Source organism: Falco rusticolus, chromosome 3 (assembly GCF_015220075.1).
Source record: "Falco rusticolus isolate bFalRus1 chromosome 3, bFalRus1.pri, whole genome shotgun sequence".
Lineage (NCBI taxonomy): Eukaryota > Metazoa > Chordata > Aves > Falconiformes > Falconidae > Falco > Falco rusticolus.
The window spans coordinates 56,391,939-56,415,452 of record NC_051189.1 but is presented as its reverse complement, the minus strand read 5'-3'; the positions used below and the strand labels follow the sequence as shown (position 1 = coordinate 56,415,452).

The 23,514-nt window shown below is 39.4% G+C and overlaps 1 protein-coding gene across 1 annotated transcript in view; it reads right to left on the bottom strand.

Annotated features, from left to right (window-relative positions):
* ROCK1 (Rho associated coiled-coil containing protein kinase 1) overlaps positions 1-22,740 on the bottom strand; it is a 91,880-nt gene extending 69,140 nt beyond the window's left edge. Inside the window, exon 1 of the mRNA XM_037378639.1 lies at positions 22,648-22,740. Coding sequence (XP_037234536.1) covers positions 22,648-22,740 — 93 coding nt within the window. The remainder of the gene's footprint in view (positions 1-22,647) is intronic.
* Between the last annotated feature and the right edge of the window lie 774 nt (positions 22,741-23,514).

Below are 23,514 nucleotides of genomic sequence, written 5' to 3'. Positions count from 1 at the left end.
AGGAAGATGAATATGGACCAAAATGTCATCAAAACTATAATTCAGTAAAATTTATTTAGAAACAGGTACAACAGACATTGAAGATAGTTCAGGCAGATGTGTAACAGCAGCAAAAGCTGACGCCTCTTAAGCGAAATTGTATTATTTTATTTCGCAGCAAGTGAGGTCTCTGGATATTTGCACCTTATTTTCCTTAAAAAAGGTTCACTTGTGTGGGTTTATATGCTCTATGGGCAAGTCTTACAAACTACAAAGCTTCTATACCAAATGTGGCACATTTTGCTATCAATAGAATACCTTACATAAAAAGACAAAAACAGTTGTATAACTATCTGGAGGGCTACATAGATTTTTGGTATTTTAACGTGTAGAAAATAAGAAAATAGATGGTGTACTTTAGGTTTAAATGATTTATCAAGTCATATTAGTCTCATGCTAGGATTAAATAAAACGTAAGTCCAGCTTCTTAAAACTGCCCTTTTCAATAAAACTGTTTTAAATGTGCTGAACACAAGCATATTTAAAGCATATATATATTTAAACAGCATTAAAAGAAGAGAGAGTACTGGTGGTTAAAGAACTGACTGATTTTTATCACCATGGAAGCAGCATTCCACAGTGACCAGCACTTGGCATTAGGAAGTGCCTCAAAGGTCTAGCGTTCCCAGCTACTGTAACAACTGCAACCCGAGATGAGCAGCCAACCTGACACACATCAGGGTAACACTATCCGCACAAATACCTCACGGGGGAAAAAAGCGGCCTCACATCCTTCCAAATGCTTAAAGTTATCATATTCACCAAAAACACAAGGCAAGCCCTGTTCCTCCACCCAAAATGTAAAGTAACTACTTAAGTAAATAAATAAAACCATAAAATTTTTAAAAGCCCCATCTCACTTGTAAATTACATCAGCAAAAGTTCCTTTGAGGTCCCCACAGCCTTCTTGGTTATTCCAGGAGGACAGATTCTTCCACAGGCAGCACATACAGATCTACCACTTCTGGTTTAGAAGTTCTAATGCTTCACTTTAAACACACACACTTATAACTACCAATTCAGACCAATGGGAGTCAACATCTAAGTAACACTCACTAGAAAGCAAAAGTAAGATGGATAAAAATTAACACTACAGATCCAAATACTGGTACATAATTTCCCTTCGATGAAATGGTATAGAAGACAGTCAAATCAGAGATATGAAAGAATAAAGAGAAACTGTTCCAGTCCCAGCTCGAAAGTCTTAGGCTTCTCTGGGCAGCAGCCTGCAAGGATTCAGGTAAAGACTTCAATGAAAGGAAAGCAACTGCACAACCCCATTAAGAAATAGCAGTATTTAGCAAAGGAAACAGAACCCCCTCCACATCTGTTGCTTGTGAAATTGCTGTCTGCTGCTCAGATTTTTTCCAGGCAGGTATCCATGAAGCCAGACTTCAGGAAGTAAGCTTCAGTCAGTCGGACAAAATGGGAATCAGCAAGATACCAACACATTCTTAAGAAGAAACATAATATGTTCTTACAAAGAACATAAAAAAAAAGTGCACTAGCCCTTGTAAAAGCTGTTTAATATGCAAAACAACTTTAGATTTCTTAGTTTAACACATTAAGGTAAAAGTAAAGTAAATTCTCCCATCAATAGCTTAAACTGCTGCCTCTAGCTGCCCCACTATACCTTTGTCTGAAAAGTGTTATCTCTGCTATGAAAAGAAAAAAAAAACCAAAAAAAAACCCCCACAAACCAAAACACATTACCAACTAAGCCTGCAATATGGTAAGTTTGTGGAAAGGTAACTAATTCTTCTGTAAAGCAACAATACCTCATCAGCCATATAGTACCTCTTGTCACCTGACCTGGATTAAGTTCGCTGCAAACAAAATTCTGTGTTAACTATAAACAGTAAAGTATAGAACTTGCCTTTTGATTGTTTTATCTTTAGCCTTGACAACTCAGTCTCTTCAGATTATATTAGTTCAATAACTATGCTTTAGAAAAGACTCTCCAAAAAGCTGTATCAAAGGAAAAAAAACCCCTCTACTACTAGTAATACCATCTAGTCCACAAAAAAGAACACAGTGACTGGAGACAGAGGCTAGACAAACTGAAAGGCAAAAAAAGTACTTAATTTTTTAAACAGAGGGCAGACAATTAATTTAATAGCTTTCCAAGAAAGAGTGAGAACATCTTAATTTTTCCAGCAGCCTGGAAACACTGCACAAAATCTCCCCTATCCCCCACCAAAAGGGAAATTCTTCCCTAAAACTCTAGAACAAGTCAAAACACTTTTTCAGTTAGAGATGAATAGCCATGACAGAACTCCAAAAAAGATTATGAAAGAATTATACTAAAAACACTCTATAGAAACTGAAATAGTAATCTGTAAAGCTATATGTCTTTCTTTACTGTCACATGCAACCCACAGCCTGCAGGGAAAAAAAAAGAAAAAAAAAAGAGAAAAAAAAAGGGGGAAGTTGAGCACAACTCAACTCAAGCAGAGTTATCAACTGTGAGAAGCTTCTCCGATTGCGCAATCTCCTGTCAGAGATCTAGGGACATTTCTGTAATAAACATTCCATCACAAGCAATCACATGTCAAACAGAAATTTGAAATATGCAACTAAACAAGAATGGAACACTACTTAAGAATTTGTGCATCATTATGCAGTTTCATAAAGCAAACCCTAGCAAAGCCCATGGACTTCTTTTTCATGTATTGATCAAAAAAACCCCTTCACTTTCAATAAAACAGATGATTTATGTATACATAAAACCAATGCTTTTATGTATTTATTCTTTTTTCCATGATGAATATAGTCACAAGAATGACTTTAAAGTAATGCTTTAAAAAAAAAAAGTAATAAAAATTCCATGAGAATTATCTTAAATATAGACAAGTTACTTCTACCGCCAAGTACTAAGATTCTTCAGGATTGAAAGGATTTTGTTACTAACAGGAACAAAACAGCAAGTTTTTCACATTTTTCAGGGATTTGCACTGCTAATACAGAACAAAGCACTTCTGCTAACAAATTGCTTCCAGATTCCAGAATCCAGTGCATTAAATCTATAAACTGACCTACAACAACATGCTTTTATTCACTACCTTCAAGCAATCAAAATAAAAAACGTGGATAAAAAAACATGCTCTCTTTCAAATCTACCTGAAGAAAAAATGATAACATGTACAAATAATGCCCTCAGTAAAACAATTTTTAATTAATATTGGATGTTTAAGCATATTTTCAAGCCACTAATAGTAACCTTCTGACACCACAGTACAGTCATGACTAAAATCTGAAATGTTTTGGACTGCATGTAAAAAAAGGGAGGTATAACCACAAAATCAAAAACCTACATGAAAACATGGTTCCATGTTCAAGTACTGAAATGACAGAACAGAACCAAAGCTATCCATGGAAATTCAGGGTTGCTTTTTCCAATTGCAAGTTTCCTACATGACAATCAGACAGGATTTTATCAGATGTAACATTGCAACAATACAAGTCAGATTACCTGGGATTTTCAAGTACAGTATTTCAGGACTAGAGGAAGAGAGGAAGTACTATAAATTCATTAGTAGGATCAAACACATTTGATTTTGAAAGGACCCAGATACCATGTGATTTATTAGGTTTGCCAATTTGTTTAGGGACATTCAGTTGAGTTTTCGTATGTTCCTTTCAAGCCTTGAGAATCAAGATTGAGGAAAACTAAAGCCACTGACTTCATATACCAAGAAACAAACTATGCCCCAACCTTTCCAATACAGTTGCTCAAGCATGAGACACCAACAGCAGAACTTTGTAAAACAGTGGTATTCAACGTTTAGAACACTGGGTATTTTCACCAAGTTTATATACTGCTATCACATGAATGAAAAATACTAAAATGCTAAGAAATAGCTGAAAACCAACTTTTCAGCAACTTTTCCAGCTACAATGGTATGGAAGAATACATCAACTCTTCCCTAGTATTATTCTTCTACATAACACTTCAGAACTTGGGAAAAGCAGCCCTCCCCCGAAACAGGATGCAGTAGACTGATGAATGTCCTCCAAAGGCATGATTTTATTTTGGATGTAGAAGAGGGGAGAAAACAAATCTTAGCCCAAGAGGAAAGAGAGCCAGGGCTGTCTGGAACATTGCCACTACCATGGAATCCTGTCAAAACCTCTCCTGCCTGTCCTTACAAGGGAGCAAGGCTGAGCTTGGACCAATTAACTTAATCTCTACAGGAAACAAGGGCAAGCAGTATTTTTGTCACGTCATAAAAACCTGCCACAAAACAAAGCAGAGTATACTAACATTACATTTTCTGTTCCTCCATCCCACAGACTATTGAGTAGCTGTCATTTCTGATGAAAGTAAGTTTTCCAAAAAATTAAACAAAAGCTAATGAAAGGCTATGTTTGACTTTCATCCAACTTCCATACAATTTTTCCCCAGCATTTGTTTTATGAAAACATTTTTCCAGCATTCCATTTAAAAAAAAAAAAAAAAAGCACTACTTTCTTGGAAATCTACATGTACTAAGGGACTAGTGATATCCATGTCCAGTCAGGTCAGGTAGCATCTGCTACTTCCCATTCATATAAACTCTGTTTATAAAACCCCTAGTAAAGCAGGTTCCCCATTTCTAAATACTACAAAATACCAACAAGTGTTATTGCAGAACATAATTAAAGAGCAGTAGTATCACCTCAAGAATTCAGAGTTATATTTTTCTCAGACATGCTGCACATCACTTTCCAGAAGTCCCTGCTGGACCACAGAGCCAATTTTTGAAGAACTACATAAATACATGCATGTAAACAGTCATTTTGGAAACAGATGCCTGTTACCGACCATGGTCATTTTATAACTGAACATACTTACCTAGTCCCAGAGACTTAAGAGGAAATTAAGAAAACAGTTCCATCTTTTGTAGTATTCAAACAAAACACACTGGCATTGAAGTAAATGCTGTTATTAAAGTTAACTAGACTGAATTACAGATAAGCAATTTGATTTAGAAAAGGAAAACAACAACCACGTGGCATTAGGAAAATTCTAACAGCAGGAACTGTGTACGTGTGTATACATTCTGTATAGATACATTTACACATGCCGAACAACCAAACTAAAAATAATCGAAAAAAACCCTGACCTATCACTTTCATTTTGATTGATGTTTTAAAAATTGCTTGTGTGGCAGAAGAAATAAGGAAGACCAAAAACTGCAACACACACACTCTACACTCTCTTGCACTTGAAAAATTACAAGCACCTCACCATGCAAAACCATACGCTTAAGACAGTCTTTACAGAAGACAAGCAACTCAGCATTTCATCTAATATTATCATGTAAAACACACTCAAAAAAACCCTTATTTGCTTCAGTCAAGATACCACATTGTATGAATTGGAGCAAATAAAAAAAGATATTGCTCTAAGGAAATAAGAACACAGCAGAAGATTATTAACATCAAGTCAAACCAAACCCATCTATGAATTGACAAGTTACCCCTTCTGAAAACCAGTACAAAAGTTCATGGCTGTCCAAAAGACCAGAGCAAGAAAATTCAGAAAAAGAACTAAACAGAGTAGTTCTAAATTCTCACATATAGTTTCTACATAGAAGATAAATCTTTAACAACTGAAAATCTTCAGAAGATCCTACAACCTGACTCATGCTCGTTCCAACACTGTTCAATATTGTAAGCATGTCTAAAACATATTTTGATTTTTAATTACCAAAATGCCAAAACCATCAATAAATACACCAGAGCCAGCAGTAAGATCTTGAGAATGGCAAGGCCAATAGTAAGATATTAGTGCTTACATTTCTTATCCCATTCTTGGAATAAATTTGCTGCTTTCTGTAAAAAGAGAAAGGCATACCTCTAAGTGTCTTAAAAGATAAATGTGGCTTACATCTTCAGTTCTGTCAAGAGTCAGCAACCAACACACTATTCTGAAGTAGTTGAAATACAAACAGAAAGCTGACGGTAGAAGGATGACTAAAAGACACCTTGATTTAACCTCTTTTCCTCACCACATAACAGTAACAGTGCTTGAATGTGCCCATTTGGCACAGCAGATGTTGGAGCAGCTACTTTCTTGAAAAGTGAATGGAGGGAGGATGCCAACAGCCTTACATAACTGCAACCAAGAAAAGGCCAAAAGCACTAGCTGGAATTTGCTTTGCTCCTTCCACTGAGTTTTTCTGATGCATTTTTATTTCATCTAATACCCCTCCTGCTATCAATCACAGTAGCTGCCCCTCAGCCCAAAGAACCCAAAACATAAAAGGAAGGTAAATTTCAAAAGGCATATAAGTAATACAGCTATTGCATGTTGAACAAGGGCAGTAGCTGTATTAGAAACTGATTTACAAAACAGAGACAAGATGTTGTTGCAGCAAGACTCTGGGCTCACTCTTGATAGACACTGACCTGGGGATTGTTGTTATAGATCACCCTAACACCTGTCCGATAATAAGTGAAATTCTAAAACAGATCTCTGGTACTTCTGAGTTTTATTACAGAATAATAATCTGTTAAGAAAAAAAATACACTTGAAATTAAAGCATAGTCTAGGCATTTTTTAATTATTTTTTTTATTATTATTATTCTCAGGGCCTCATCTGAAAGACACTAGATTCAACCTACTACTTCAGTTATCTTTTTAAAGCATATTGATATGCATACTTAAAGTAATGATCTTATGCTCAAATAAACTGCATAACTTCATGCAGTAAAACTTAACTGTTCGCAGAATCATGGAATAGTCAGGGTTGGAAGAGATCCCTGGAGATCATCTAGTCCAACCCCCTGCTAAAGTAGGTTCTCCTAGTGCAGGTTACACACAACCATGTTCAGGAGGATTTTTAATATCCCCAGAGAAGACAACTCCACAACCTCTCTGAGTGGCCTGTGCCAGTGCTCTGTCACCTTTCAGGCAAAGAAGTTCTTCTTCATATTCAGATGGAGCTGCCTGTGCTGCAGTTTGTGCCCGTTGCCCCTTGTTCTGTCGCTGGGCACCACTGAAAAGAGCCTGGCCCCGTCCTCTTGACACTCACACATGGGATATTTGTGTGCATTGATAAGATCCCCTCTCGGTCTTCCCTTCTCCATGCTGAACAGGCCCAGCTCTCCCAGCCTTTCCTCACAAGGGAGAAGCTCCAGTCCCCTCATCATCCCCTTGGCAGCCCTCCGCTGGGCGCTCCCCAGCAGTTCCCTGTCTCTCCTGAACTGGGGAGCCCAGCACTGGACACAGCGCTCCAGGTGCGGCCTCAGCAGGGCAGAGCAGAGGGGCAGGATCACCTCCCTCCACCTGCCGGCCACGTTCCTCCCAATGCCCCCCAGGCCCCCATGGCACCCCCTTTGCTGAACTGCATTCGGTCCCCCCCGCCCAGCTCTCCAGCCTGCCCAGGCCTCGCTGAACGGCAGCGCAGCCGCTGGGGTACCAGCCACTCCTGCCAGGGCTGTGTCACTGCCAGCCTTGCTGAGGGCTCTGCCCCTTCACCCAGGTCATTGATAAGTTGAACAAGACTGCTTGGCTAGGGCTGACTGTACATGGTAACAATCTTTCATAATCCCAATTATCTGTTTTACTGCCATACTCATGAAAAAGAACTACATCCCATTTACTGAAAATGTTATTCAACGCTAATTCTTAATATGGAAAGTTATATACTAATTGAGCAACGTCTCACCTGAAGCCATCATGAGACAAAACTTGCTGAGTGTGTAAGAACTCCTACTAGCTCCTAATAATTTTGCAAATTTGACTTAGTTTAGTAGAGAACTTTTCCTAAGTTAAATAGGCAATTTGAATTTGCTGGTTTAATCTTGGGAACTTTTTTTTTCCTCCTCTCAGAGCTCATCTTCACTTGAAACGTATCGAGTATCACAAAGAGAAAAACTTAACTCCATAAGAGCAGCATTTCCTATTTTCTTTTTTAAATCCAGATACAGTTGCAATTAATAGTTGCCATTTAGAATGAAAAACTAATAGCAGTTTATCTTTTTGTCCATTTAGAAACTACATTCATTGTGTATGCATTCTATAGTTGAGTTTCTTCCATTTCTTCACACCACTAGACTTAAAGATTTTTTTTTTCCTCCTTAAATCTGGGGGGGGGGTGGTGGTTCTTATTCTGACCAGATTTGAGGTTACAACACAAAGGACATGAACATTGTGCTGCTCAGCATAGATATCATATCCTGTAGCGTCATCTCATAAAATGGGACCTTGATAGCTATGGCTGAGAAAGCAATTTGTAGGTATAGTATATGTAATTACTAACACTTAACTAGTACTGCTGTAAACCTATTGTTGTACTGATTCAAGAACTTGACTGATGCTTTGAAACCAAAGCTAGAAAAAGTCATAGGGAAAAAATCAACCAGTGAAACGTACAGGTATCTTCTCAAAAACCTTGAGAATTGCAAAACCATAGAACAGCCCAGATTGAAAGGGACATCCAAAGCTTATCTAATCCAACCTTTCATGGGAAAGGGAGCCTAGATGAGATTATCTAGCACCCTGTTAGGTCATATCTTGAAAAACCTCCAATGACATGGAATTTACCACATGCCTGCACAGGTTGTTAAAGCAATTTATTGTTCTCACTGTAAAAAGTTTCTTTCTTACATAGAAAAGAAACCTCTCCCAGTGCAGCTTGTACTCATTGGCCCTTGTCTTCTCCATGTGGGTCCCTGCGAAAATATAACCTCCATCCTTTTTGTAGCTGCCCTTTAAGTACTGGAATACTGATGGGGTCCCTCTGAGCCTTCTCTTCTCCAGGGAGACTCCTTCAGTCTTCCCTTACAAGGCAGATACTGTAGCCCTTTGACCATCTTTGCAACCCTCCTTTAGATACTTTCCAGTCTATCTGAGTCTTGCTTGAATTGTGGGAACCAGAACTGGACACAGCATTCCAGCTGCAGCCTGACCAGCACTGAGCAGAATGATCACATCTCCATCTCTGCTAGTAACACGCCTGCAGATGCAGCCCAGGATCTGATTTGCCCTTGTTGCTGCAGCAGTGCTTTGCTGACTCAACATTCAGCTTGCTGTCCACCAGGACCCCCAGGTCACCAAGGCTGCTGCGCAACCACACAGACCCAAGCCTGTACAGCCTCTTTGGCTATATTGTCCCAAGTGCAAGACTCTGCGCTTGTCTTCGTTAAACTTCATACTATTCTTACTTGCCCACTCTTCCAGCCTGTCCAGGTCTCTCTGTAAGCTGGCTCTCCCTTCTAAAGTGTCCACCTCACCACCCAGTTTAGTGTCGCTGGCAAACTTGGGTGAGGCTGCTTCCAATCCACTCATCCAGATCATTTATGAAGATGTTGAACAGCATGAGGCCCAGTATCCATCGCTGGAAGACCCCACTTGTGACAGGCTGCCAGTAAAAACCATTGACCACCAAGAGAACTTTTGATGTATTTTTTAAACAGTTTATGTGATGTCTCACTGTAATTCAATAACATATTAGCAAACTTTACACAGATAATTCCTACTGCCACTTTGGTGTTACCACACAGGATATAGAAATATTCCCATTGTATCTCTTTCTAATAAAATCCAGAGTAGAAAATGGTAAGTTCACAGTATTGAAAAAAATGCTCATCAGTTTTTCTGAAGCTTAGAGCGCTTCAACTGAATTTGCATGGTTTTTTTTTATTTTAAAGAAAAATGCAGGTCAGGAATTCATATTTTTCATCATATATATGTGTATGTGTTTATATATACATATATACATAAAGTACCATGAATTTACTGAAAAAATCTTTTCTACTTAGCCAACTTATTTAATTATGATCTTAAGTGATTAATGAAGCTTACCACAGAAAGGCTTTCCTGGAAACTTGTGAAGCACACCTTCAGAAGTAAAGTAAAAGGCAAGCAATAGTTGAGAGTGAATTCATTAAGGTAGGAAAACACTACCTACTCAATATGTAAGGCTAACTCTCCTTCCTGTTATTTCAGAGAACTAATTAACTTTATTATAACCCTCAGACTATTAAGGTCAATGGATCATTTTAGTGATCTTTCCTCCAGTGATTAAACTACCAGAAGTTATGACAAACAGAACAGCCTCCTGTAATACTACTGAGCATTATCCACTGTAGCTTCTAAGTTTAACTGCAATTTAAAATGCATAATCTTTTTAACAGCTTCATATACACACACAACTGAGCTCAATCAGGCACCATCAAACTTTCCACAAAAAGCATCAAATTTCAATAAGCTCTTCTTAATTTGCCTCCATTTTCCCCCTATACAGTAAATTCCTACCACACAGTCTATGCAAAGTTAGAGACTGATGAATGTTATGAATAAAATTTCCATGCTACTAAAGAAGTTAAGGCATTATAAAATCTATTTATTATATCAAAGCAAAGTAACTTTTAGGCTCATGTACTAATAAATACTAATACACAGAGAAACTAATTTAAAAACAGTATCTTGCAGTCATAAGTCTATGTTTAGTCAAATTAATTTCCCTTATCTGTGGGAACATCTGCATCTAATGAAAAATCTAACTTAAAATACTTAAGAATCTGAAAGCAATAGCTTACATTAAATTAGCACAGTTTAACATCGCATCTTCATTGATATGTTATAAACACACTCCCACACTCCTTTCAACTTATTTGAAAAACTCTTCTTGTGCAGTTGGGTTTTGGTCATGGATATTTGCCATGTGTGCTTGAAGCCCGATGTCTGTTTCTCAAATACACCATGGTACTACCAGTGAAACTTCCCTACCTCTTTAAAAAAAAAAAAAGGGGGGGGGGTACAAACAGTAGCTTGCCCCCCTACCATCAAGCTCCCAAATCAGGGAGGGGGGAAAAGTATTTATTTTACATGCAGGAACTAGAAATTCAGAACAGCCTCACAAAAAAACTGAAGAAATCAGGAAGCCCTGACTTAAGTCACCATAGGCCAAACCAAAATTTCAACCCTCAAATCATCTTTAATTGTAATTTTCTGCCTATTTTGCAAAATTTGTATTTATATCTTACAGACTGACAGAACTTCCCTCTACACAAAGAGCATTTTTCTTGTATGCTGCCACCATCCTGTAAGCAACATCTGTCATGTTCTGCAGTTAAGAATATTCAGCAGGACAATATCACAGTCTGATACTGCACTGATGCATCTGACTTGTTGATATTTCATTTACTAAGTAGGAGGAGGAAAAGAGAATAATACGGCACACCAACTTTGATTTCTACTTCTCTGCCTTTTCAGGAAAGATTTAATTGGTACTCAAGATTAAGTATTTAAATGGATGATTGACTTTCCACAGTTTCAAAGTCAAATGGACAAACAGTTACTTTTTTGAAACTTAAGAATGATGATACGCAAATATACACTGCACAAGTTTAAAATTAACTTGACAGCATATGAATAAACAGGATAGGCATCACTGACAAAATTGTTTCTTCTGTCATCTGCCCAGTTATTTGCTCTTCCTCTTCCTATCAGAACTTGATTACTTGTTTCACTTCTATTGCAGAAGTGAAACAGAAGTTAACTGATCTGAGCAGTGAACATCATGAGATCTTGATAACTTAATACAGAACGGGAATGTCTGTTAAATGATTATTGTGTTTCACAGAGCTGAGGACACAGGTATCTTGCCCAACTTCAGCATGAGCTCTTCTGGTTAACACCAATTCCACTTTCCTCTAGATGAGGAAACGAGGCTTAACTAATAAACCAGCTCATTTCCATAGCTCTACAATGGATAAGATGCATTTCATTGTATCTGAAAGCTATTTGTTTATCATGATGCAATTCCAAGGCAAGCAAGATCCACAGGAGATTGCCTAATCCTAAGTATGAGCTTTAGCTCAAAAGTACAAGTTACTTTAAAAAAAAAAATTGTGTCTTTTTCCATTGTTATGAAAAAGGTTATGTTGATTCCAAGTTTGCTGGAAAACAAAAAGATGTCCTGCGTTGGTACAGCTAGTCAATCTCTCACCAGACAGTCTGATTTGAAGGAAAATCTTCAGTTGCCTATATTCTGGTTGAATCTTAAGTTGAAAAATAAAGTTTTTACTCCAACATCATCAGAAATTTGGAAAGAAACTTACCAACCTGCAAATACATGATTTTAATCAATCTTTTCATTTTTTCCTGACCATGTCTATGAGATTGCCAAACTGCAATGAAAAGGGTATATTAAAAAAATTCCTTTTTTCTTTCCCCTAGAATTCGTGGTTCTCAGACCCTTTTTCTCCACGAACTTACCAAGAACTAAGATAGAAACAACTCTTTATATGAACAATAGCGCCATCCCAACTCTTCCCTAATGCTAGCCAAAATCAATTGTACAGAAAGCATGACATTAAACAGGAGTCATTTATGGTTGCAGTCACAAACCCAAAGCAGCTCCAGCAGCACCAGCATCGCAACACTCCAGTTTTTCCTCTAAATGGCATCTTTGATTACGTTTCAAGTCCAAACTACTGATGAAAACAGTGTTATGCATACATCGCATTAAGAAGGACAAAAGCTTCGTTATGAAAGCCTGAAGGCATTTTAGGACAGAAAAGGAACAACAGGAGAAAACTTCAAAGACTCCTCTGACCTTACACTCATCAAGAATTAAAAGCAAGAGAGACTTTGGCCCTTTCCTTACTTCAATCTAATCTGCCGAGTGGAATCAATGAACATTGAATCTGAGCGTACAAGTTACTTGATACAAGACCTTATTTGTGTTACAACTATTTTTTAGATTAATAACCCAGAATTCTCCTCAATATGGTCTTCCTAACAAGAGTCTTCTCAGCTTTTTTCAGAACCACAATGTGACTAGTTCTGAAGACTTCTGCAACCATCAGATTTTACAAGGCAAAAGCATCTCCAAACTTTAAGGTCATGCTACGTCCAAAAACCATACACACAAAACAGTTTGTGGAGCATGAGAAAGGCTGAAAATAGCCATAAGCATGTTAGTAAAAGACAGAAAACAAAAGGTCTTCCAGGAAGCATACTAATTATTCTCTACAGAAAGAGCCTAGCTTCTTTAATGGCATCCCCAATTTGAAATTCAGTGTATGGAAAAAACAAAACCAAAACACACTCTACAACCCAAAAAACAACCCAGCAAAACACACAATGACAGAAATAGTTCAGCTTATACTCTGTGGGCCTTAATGGCCATTTTGTTATTTCAATCACCATCTTTGCTCTGCTAGTGTTGGCAACAATAGCCCCTGTTACAAAAGCCACTACGATTGCTGCCAGTACTAGCAGAGCAAAAGCTTCAAGTCCTAATAAGTCTATCATATGGCTAGCACCATTTTTGGCCTTCTATTTCTACAAAAGAGTATATATAGCATGTAATAGCAGGTTTGAGTGGTCCCAAGACCACCACAAACTGTATCATTGGCATGCCGGCAATTGTTTAATTGCCAATGAACTTGGTAGTAACTGGAGTTTGAGGAGAAGGACAGCAGCTCACAGATGATGTATTAGAGCGGGGGTCCTCAAACTACGGCCCGCGGGCCAGATACGGCCCCCCAGGGTCCTCAATCCAGCCCCCGGTATTACAGACCCCCCGTCGGGGGTTGGGGGGGGGAAACCAAGCAGCCGCAGATGACTGCCTGCCACTGCATCCGCGCGCCGGCCCCTGTTTAAAAAGTTTGAGGACCTCTGTATTAGAGCAATAAACAAACTGCTAGGTAGACTGAAGTGGCAGAAGAATCCTTCCTCTTCGCAAGGAGAGAATAAATTCTCTCAGCTTAATACTGACAGGATTCCTTGTGTGTCTACAATCAAAGCTACTTTTTAAGAAGAAATTACTATACTACTACACTGGTATAATAAGATTTTATAACCAAGGGCTTGTGAGGAAATTCTATTGATTTCACCTCTAACACTGACAGCAGTGCATAATATCAAGACAGAGTTGTGAGGCACCAGTATTACCTCTGGTTTCAACTACAGCTTCACCTCCTGTTTGTATTGTTCTACACAACCTACCATCTGTGAAAAGGCATAGGGCAAGTATAACCAGTGCATACTCACTTCAGTCTTGCTCCTCTCTGCAGCATCTTCCCCATCCACTCCTACTCCACCACCTCCTGGCTAGAGAGACTTCCTCCCCGCTTAAGTACCTTAACATAGAGCCACTCCAGACTTGCAGTCAAAGGTGCTCCTAGATCTCAATGGTGAAATCAACATGCTGAGCTGTCACCCATACTCAAGGAAAATGGTGCTTGTTGTGCTGACACCTTGCACTTCAGTTTCCACCACAGTCTCTCCTTCATCTTCACCCATCTCCCAAGGACAGGTTCCTGACCCATCAGTATCAAAAAGTCTTCCACATTCCCATGCCAGTAAGCAAGTCCTACCTAGCCTCCCTCACTGCCTGTGAGGAGAATGATGTACGCACCAAACATAGAAAACAATGCTACCAAGGTTCAGAATCATGAAAAAATGAAGTGACACTCCTAGAGTGTAAATTGGACATCACGGCAAGGCATTAATTCTTTTTTTTCCTCCAGCAGAAAAATTCTACATCTAAATCTATTTCAACTGCAGTCACAAATTAAACTTAATGAGCTTATCAATTCACAGCCACTATGCCCTCAGATACAAACCCTTATGCTTAAAATCTCAAAATCTACAAGTGCCTCAATGTAGAAAGTTCCTCAGGTCTTCTGTGGCAGATGCCTTTCAGAGAATGATTTGGGCTATAAAGAGGTTTACTGACCAATTTAAGAGGCCACAACACTTAAAGGACTGTGCAAATAAATGCAAAATGAGTACTAATGACTTTTCTGTTTAGTTTCAGAGAACTTTATTCTCTGCCAGGAAGCATCTACCAAGTAAACGTACTGCTAAGAAGTGGAAGATTACAGGTTGCCCAGAGAAGTTGTTGAGTTTACCACCTCTGAGATACTCCAAAGCTGGGCAACCTGCTCTAGGTGGCCCTGCAAGAGTGGGGGTGGGGTTAGAGAAGATGACCTCCAGAGGTCCCCTCCAGCCTCAATTATTCTGTGAAACGAAGGTTACTTGTACTCAACAAAACACTGCTTTCACTGTGCACATAGTATTAAAGAGGCAGACTTCCAAATCATCTTCTAGAGTAACTGATTTATAGAAAAGCAGCAAACTTAAGTTTTCTTTAGAAGCTTCTAACCAAAATACAGACATAAAATAAAGGACCTCAAGATCTTCATCTTCTTGGAATAGTAAGCGTAAGTATCATCTATCAGTGACCAGGATGAGATGAATGCCCTGACCATCCTTCCTTCACATTTTCCCATATGAAATAACCATTACTGCTATAAAACAAGTCCTACTAGCCATCTTCCGAAAATTATAACTTCCCCAACCACAAAACAGGGAAAAATTTCCTAGCTGAAAACTTCAGATGCAAGGAGAAGCTTCTGGCCTCTTCTTGTTTGGGAAGTGCATTCCAGATGACATAATTTTGTGTAATCAGAGCTTTTTTTGGCCATTATTTATTTGCTAAAAAAGAAGGCCAGCCTCCATAGAAACAGTATTTACATGGTAGTCAGTAGACTACACTGGAGAACAGCCATCTTGTATTAATGCATTTTATACGCAGATACCTAACACTAATACACTTATACACTAATACACTAATACACAGGATGTATCAGTTTTGCTCTGAATAGATTCATACCTTAGAATTTAACATATCTGAATACTATACAGCTTGTAAGAGAAAAAAAAGATAGACTCACTATTCACATAACTATTAGAATTCAAGTAGTTCTTAGTTATATATATATATTTTTAAGTGAACATTATGGCTCTTGAAGATCTTTAGGAGGAAAAAAAAAAAAAAAAAAGAGAAGGTATTCCATTTTTGTTTCCAGAACAATTATAAGTTATGGAGCCCAGACACCCACAAGCTAGAAACATATTTAGATATTCCAACCTACAATCCAAAATAAAGCCTCAGTTTGTGTAGTTTTCTACAGAGGTTTCCAAGCATCAGGTCTTTGCATCACCTCGGACCATGCAACTGAAAAAAAACCCAAGCAAACCTTCATGTATTTCTCAACTCTATAAAAGAAACAGAAAAATGAACACATACAAGAAAGTGGGGAAGCTGAAATAAAGAAATAAGCAGCTGGATTTAAATTAGGACCTATTAATAAAGGGATATTACGAGCTGTCCTCATGACAGTTTGTATTGTATAAATATTGACAGGGAGTGGCATTCTTCCAGTTAAAGCCAATCCTTTACAAGACTGTAAGCATCAGAACAGACTTTGACCTGTGCTCCAGTCAGAAGCTGGTACCAATCCTGCGCTGGTTCTCCCCTAGCAACATGGGCAGCTAACCCACAACACGCTACACTCTGCTGATGTTGAGTAGGATACAGAGACCTCCATAGTCTGCCGACTAGAGATGACACTACGAGAAATCCAATCACCTCAGCAGATCAAAACACTGGACAAGAACAGCTCCAAAACACTTTTCTCCTTCACAAAGATCGAATTTCAGCTCTCATTCAACCACTGTTAATTCAAGTATTTCAGCAGACTACTGAGAAAGCTAAAAGACTGTGTTACTTGCGTTTGTTTTGTACGAGCTGTAACTGGGTGTTGTCTACATAGTGCTCACAGTTTTAGCAGTATTGTCTCGTCATCCTTTTGGGTTTATAGCTGCTTGAATGACTGGACAAATTATGGCAAAGAAAATAGTTTTTTAACCATTCTCTAATTTTGCTCTCCAAGGAGGAAGTTCAGATTCTCAGTATCTCCATTTGGAACTGCCATTTCTTGACGACAAAGAAGTTTGATAAACAGCATCAAGCAACATCCACAGAAAACTAGAAGTTTTTAATTACATGGTTTGGGAACTCTCAAATTCAAGATAAACATCCTGTATTGAGACAAACATCTCAGTATTCCATGGTAAGAGAGCTGAAAAGCTTTTTATTTCTAGTATGTCCTAGGGATTTCTGCTAACAGCAACTGTGAGACTACCAATATTACCTGCTCACAGTGCTTCTAAGCATTTATTAAGTTCTCAATGAGTGGCTCCTGAAGCTGTCATTGTCCTCAAAGTTATACAGACCAACAGGTTGATTTTCAATTTGTCCAACAAACAAATTCCAGGTGTTTCCCTCTTCCTTCCCATCACCAACAAAAAACTATCACACTCTACAGCTGCCAGGCAAAAGGACATTGTTTACAAGTATTTTTACTTGACATGAGCATTTATAGTCTACTACATGGTTTTAGTTGGGTTTTTTTATTCCTCTTGTTGAAATGGGTCTTAACATTAACCTCCTATCATCATTCTTGATTAAAACCTTTTCTAAGAAAATAAGTAATTACGTTCCTACAGCCTCTATTTTTATGAGCAGAAGAACTGGCTAAATTTACTGTTATTCCTGTATAAAACCTACCCTATACTGTGAATGAAATGCTAACATTTTGACAGTCCCACCTTCTCTACTGTTAACTTTCTAGAGGCTTACATAATACTTAAAAAGATCTTCCAAGAGCTGCAATTTGTAATCAGAATCCACCTAGCTACTGCATTTCCAAAGGCAACTCACAGTTGCGTTTTACCTTTGATTAACATACCAAATTATATATTTTATCATTAATTTCACATCCTGTGTGTTTCATAATCCTTAGCGATGAGATTATAATATTAACTTGCAATTACATTTTTGCATATAAAGCTTGGATATGGTAACTTGAAGACACAGAATTATATTTCCAGGTCAGCCAGAAGTCTTATTTTAGATCTATCTACAAAATCACAGAATCACGTGGGTTGGAATGGACCTTTAAAAGATCATCTAGTTCCAAACCCCATGGCTAAAAACATCTTTCACTAGATCAGGTTGCCAAAAGCCCTGCCCAACCTGACCTTAAACACTACCGGGGATGGGGTATCCACAACCTCCCTGGGCAGCCTCCTCCAGTGCCTCAATACCCTCATAGCAAAAGACTCTCTCCTTATGCCCCATCTAAATCTTTCCCTTTAAATCTCTTTCATTTTAAAACTGTTGCCCCTTGTCCTGTCACTACAGGTACCGGTAAAAACATCTCTATCAAAAGTGAAAGACATTCAGATATTCTCTCCAAGTATCCCCGAGTCCTTCTCCCCAGGGCTGCTCTCAATCCATTCAATGCCCAGTCAGCCTGTACTGATAGTGATGATTGCCCCAATCCAAGTGCAGGCAGGACCTTGTGCTTGGATCTAAAGAATGGTAGAAACATGTCAAAGGAGATTTAGTCAGTCATGATGTTTCCCCTGCTTTGAACTACCTCCACACAACTTAGATCATTCTGAAGCTGACAGTCTGCTAATGTTCAAACTCTGCTTTTTCTATGCGTGAGCTTCATTAACAAGTAAGCTTCTCAGATACCAAGTTTCTCTAGCATGCATCACTCAGATTCTAAAAGCATAGTTACTGTTGTTTCAGCAAAGGTGATTTTTGACAGTTATTTTGATAGATAAAAACTTCTGAAGACACTTTAAGTTACTTTTTTATTATTATTAATTATTTACCAAATCCCTAGCCACAAGGCCTTCCAAAGTGCTTTCTAACAAGTTACACAGAATAGAAAAATAGGTCTAGTGACAACTGAGATTCAGAACCCCAAAGACAATGAGACCAACTCACCTTTTCCTAAGGCAAAACAGATGAACATGAATTCATCTAGCTGAACATGAAATAGACCTACGAAAAACAGATGAATTGCACTCTATACCTGTGTATTTTTTGTGCACCAGAAAATGAAACCTCTTGTGACTAGATAAAACAAGTTTGTCATACGCAGTGTTTACTGTTGTCAATTAATTTGAAGTCCAACTGCTGAACAAGCGAGACATTTGGTGTCTTTGAAGATTAAGACCATCAAAAGTCTGATTTTTTACAAATCAATTAAGTAATTGACTAAGTACTTGAATAACTGAGTTACTCAAGTGTCTTTATAAAGCATGAAAAGACTGAGTTACTATCAGAGCAGAGAGAGCACCAAGAAAACATTTTAATTAAAATTTACTAGTTATTTTTGGATTAAAAGCATAGACAGCCTCAGGTCAAGATGTCCTCCATACCCCTCCCTCCCCACGCTCCAAAAACTGGAAGCCCATAACCCCAAAGGATTTAGTCAGAAACACAGAGGACTAAGAAACCTGGTTTTATTCCGAAATTGTTGTAGAAGTATGCTCGTTCAATACCACTTTCCACTGCTTAGTATCATTAATGAGACACTACGCTCGAGTTAATAGCTAGTTACTTACATTGCCTTTGGCTCCACTTAGCACCCATATGGCACTCGCCAGTATCTGATCATTGCACACCCTAGAGTATGACTACCTATCTAACATAGCCTTCACAGTGTCATTAGACCTTTTTAGGACTATAGGACTCCTAGTACCCGATATTTTGAGAGAAAGCACTGCATTATGCTGCTGTACACTGTTTATACAGAACTTAGGCTTTGACCTCCTCGTGGCTCATCAAAAAAGGCAGCCTATGATTTCCCCATCTAGTACTAAATCAAGTGCATGAAAGCCTCAAAGAAACATGCAAAGTTAGTCAGTTGCAACTTGGTCAGTTTTCTTACTCCGTTTATAATACATAAAACAGGAAAAATAAACACATCTCTCTCCTGCACCTCAGCTTCGTGAATTTCCTTCCTGCAGCATGTAAACTGAAGTTATATAGTCCTCATGTCTTTTCCGCCTGCTCTGCTGTCAACATGTTTCTCCCACACCTTCCTGAAACAGTAACATGCCTTCCTTTCTATCAGCACCTCCCCCATCTTTTCTTAAGTGTTCTCATACTACTTCCCATAGAAATTTAGAATCTTTCTAGCATACAGAATCCAGTTTACGTCATTTATAAAACCCAAAACCCTTACAAGACTGACTTAAGGTTATTCCACACCCGCCTTTTAGTCTACAGGTGCTACAAATTGATGGGGAAGAAAAGTCAGAATAGACAGAAAATAAAGCAAAAGAGGATAAAACCATCCTAAGAAAAACCAAGAGCATTCCCGAAACTCTTCTTCATCTAGCCAAAAAAATGTTTCTTGAATATAAAGGGAAGTTCAACATTTTAAGCCTGTATGTATAGAATATCAGCTGCTGAATTTGAAGTGTCTGTGTATCAGTTATTCATATATTACCACTCTGATACACATCGTTAACTAACACCTATGCTCACGAAAAGTGAAAGCAATTATAAGTAACATCAATTCACAGCTTCAAAGGAAAAAAGGGGTTTAGATTTAAAAGGATACTTTCTTTTTTTATGTAGTCTCATCAGAAAAACATCATATTTTCTTTTTAAGCGTACAAGGCACAGAGACTGACAAGTTTCCCTCTAAGTGGAGGCTGCAGGAGGGGAATGGGATGTCGATCTCAGAATATATTTTAGGTACAGATCACTTACATGTAAACATTTCTTCCTTAAAAGCACGTCCACATAGATTACAATGAATTTGATACATAAATAGTACCTTGAGCCAAGAATTATGTTTGTGGCGTGAATCATCACAGTAAAAACTGGTATGAAATATTTAGACATTTTAGAAAGCATTAGGACCAAAAGAGGCCAAGAACCAACTCAGGTCGAGAGACATGAAACAAAGTAAAAGTCCAGCCAGCAGAGAGATTGATAGTGACCAAACATAAGAAATTAACCTCCCAGCTGATTTTTTCAGAAGCAGCACTTTATTTTTTAATTGGTTCTAGTTTCAAAGAACAGTATCCGTAACTATGGCTAGCTAAAAAAAACCAAAAAAACCAAAACCAACATAGTTCTGATGACTACACCATCAGAAACTGCCTTTAAAAGAATATACAAAGGTCTGCTCAAAAACCTCAGAAGACTTCTAAAAAAATTGTCACTTTAAAGGACATTCTTAAGATCTGAGATGTAAACACAAGTTCTAAAACTTTACACAAGCATGACAGGAAGCATCCCAGCAAGTTCATTCCCAAACTGACTACGGCTTGGCTCCAAATCGCGATTAAGGTAACCGAAAAGTGTCAAATCCTTAAACTGATTGGAAGGTGAAGGAACACAGGTAAAGCTACTATCAACTGCATGTTTCATACCTGCAACCTCCTTATGATCACTGCAGGAAGGTCCTCATAGTATGGCCAGCACTGAAGCACATACTAGCAAACCAAGTCACGGTTAAGGTAAACCTCTGAACTCTCAATTGCATCTATACTCTTGAAATCTATCAGTAGAAGCTGGGTGTAAAAATGTTGCATTTGACAGTAGTCTTGAGTTATCAAAATTGACACAGTATACCCTAAGCACCAGAGCTCTTCTCATTAGCTGTGGTTCTAAGATGACAGATACCTAAACCGGATCAAAAGCAGCAAGTTAATTAGAAGATGCAGTGCTATTTTCCCTCGTGCAGCAACATCCACGAGGCTCTGCTTTTACCCTGGGATATAGGTTTGACCTGCCAACACCTCAGAAGCTTGCAAATCAGTAATAAACTAAAGAAAGTACACATTATTATGAACTTGTTCAGATTTCAATGGATTCTTTTCACCTCTCTGCCTTATGCTTCAGCGAACTTTCCGCTAACAGACATGCAGCAGGAGATGAAAAATTACTATTAAGTTATCTCCACCCCCACACCTCCCTCCCCAAACCCAAATGTCAGAGTTCATACTGGGAACAAATTCAATTTACTTGTTCTCCTCTCTGACAACAGAAAGCCAAAACAAAAAACACACTAAAGAACTTCTCTCACTTGGTACAAAGAAAAGAAATTCTCTACTTCAGCACAAAAGCACAAATAACAATTTGCTACTATTTAAGGGCATCTCTAGGCATATCTAAGTACTCGGCTACATCCCAAACAAATTGGTTGTATTTGGCATACACTTTGTTGAGGTACTTTCTATAATCAGAACTAAAATACCATTCAGTTTTGTCAAGCAACTACCAAATGATGTTGGGGTTATGTCAAGAAGCATTATGGCTTTTTTTCTTATGATGCAATTATAACACTGACAGCACCGGAGAGATCCATTGAACCATGAGATATGATCAAGTAGGAAAACAATAAGCAAGCAGCCCTCTCTCCCAGGCCTAGCACACCAACTAGTTTAAAATGCATTTAAACCCCTGCCATGACTACTTCCCCACCTGTAAGGGCATATTAATCTTAGAGCTGTGTTCTACTCGTCATTAGTTAGCATTTGTAAACGTCTACGCTAAACAGGCTGAAGTCAGTGCTGCAGTGCTTAACCACTGCACAAGAGGACTACACTCAAAAAAAGACAAAAAAAAAAAAAGTTGTCGAAGAGGGAATCGGTGTATCAAAGCCATTTACAGTCTTCTGTTTACCCACAGGGCTGGCACTCACGAATAATGCCTCTGCACAGTGTCCACCGCCCCTTACGACAGTCGGGGAAGAAAAGAAAGGTGCATGAAGCAAGAGACATGACAAGTCCAAGGCAGGACCGGGCGGGCGCCTCCTTGGCATGAAAGCCGCTCTCCCTTGCACGGTTCACGCACCCTCAGCTCAACGCTGAGTAAACAAAACGCTAATGCGGAGTTTAAGCAGAACGGTGACTCAGCCAGGAGTGCGAGATTTGGTCCCACAGGGTAAGAAATTCGGGGAGACGGGACCAGGAGCCCACCGGCGCTACCTACTCACCAGCAAACAGTCCACGTTCACTTCGGATTTGGGGTCCTTTAAAGTCACGTCGATTTTTTCAAACCGGGACTCAAAACTTTCTCCCGTCGACATGTTTCCGGAGATAAAACGTTTCCCTTATTCCAGAGCAAAGTTAAGGTTAAAAACAACCAAAAAGTAAAAAAACAGGAACGAGCGAGCACAAAAGAGAAACCACACTGCCTGTCACAGGCTGAGGAGCGCTGCCCGCAAAATCCCTTCAATCACAGAAGTCTCCGAGGCAAGTCCCCGGGCTGCCCCGCCGAGGGGCGAGCACACCGGAGGAGGGTCCGCGGCAGGGGGGACGGGGCTGCTTCTCCCCCCTCCTCCACGCAGGCACGCACCGTCCGGGGCTGCTCACAGCTCTGCCGCAGCAGGTTTCCTCTCCCTCCCTCCTCTGCTCGGGCCCCAGCGTCTCAGCAACCTCATTCTCCCAGCCGGGGAAGCCGCCCTGGGAGCCAGCGTAGCGGTTCCTCCTCCTCGCCCTGCAGGAGCGGCGGCGGGTCGGTGCCAGGGTCCGCAGCGCAGCTTTATTTCCGGAAAACCGGTAGAAAAAGCAACAACGGGGGAGGGAGAAAAAAAAAAACAACCAACCAAAACCAAAACAAAAGCCTGCAGACACACCACCAAGGCAAAAAAAGGGAGAAAAAAAGTAGAAAAATCCTCTCAGCACCGCGTCTCAGCGCCGCGGGGTCGGTCCTTCGGCGGGCACAGGGCGAGGGAGCCCAGGGCGGGCCGGGGGGAGAGGCTGCCCCTCCGCCGGGCTGCGCCGGCCGGGCGGGCAGCGCTGCGCCGCCAGCTGCACGCAGAGGCCGCCCCGGCCCCCGCTGCGAGTGCCCCCGCGGGCAG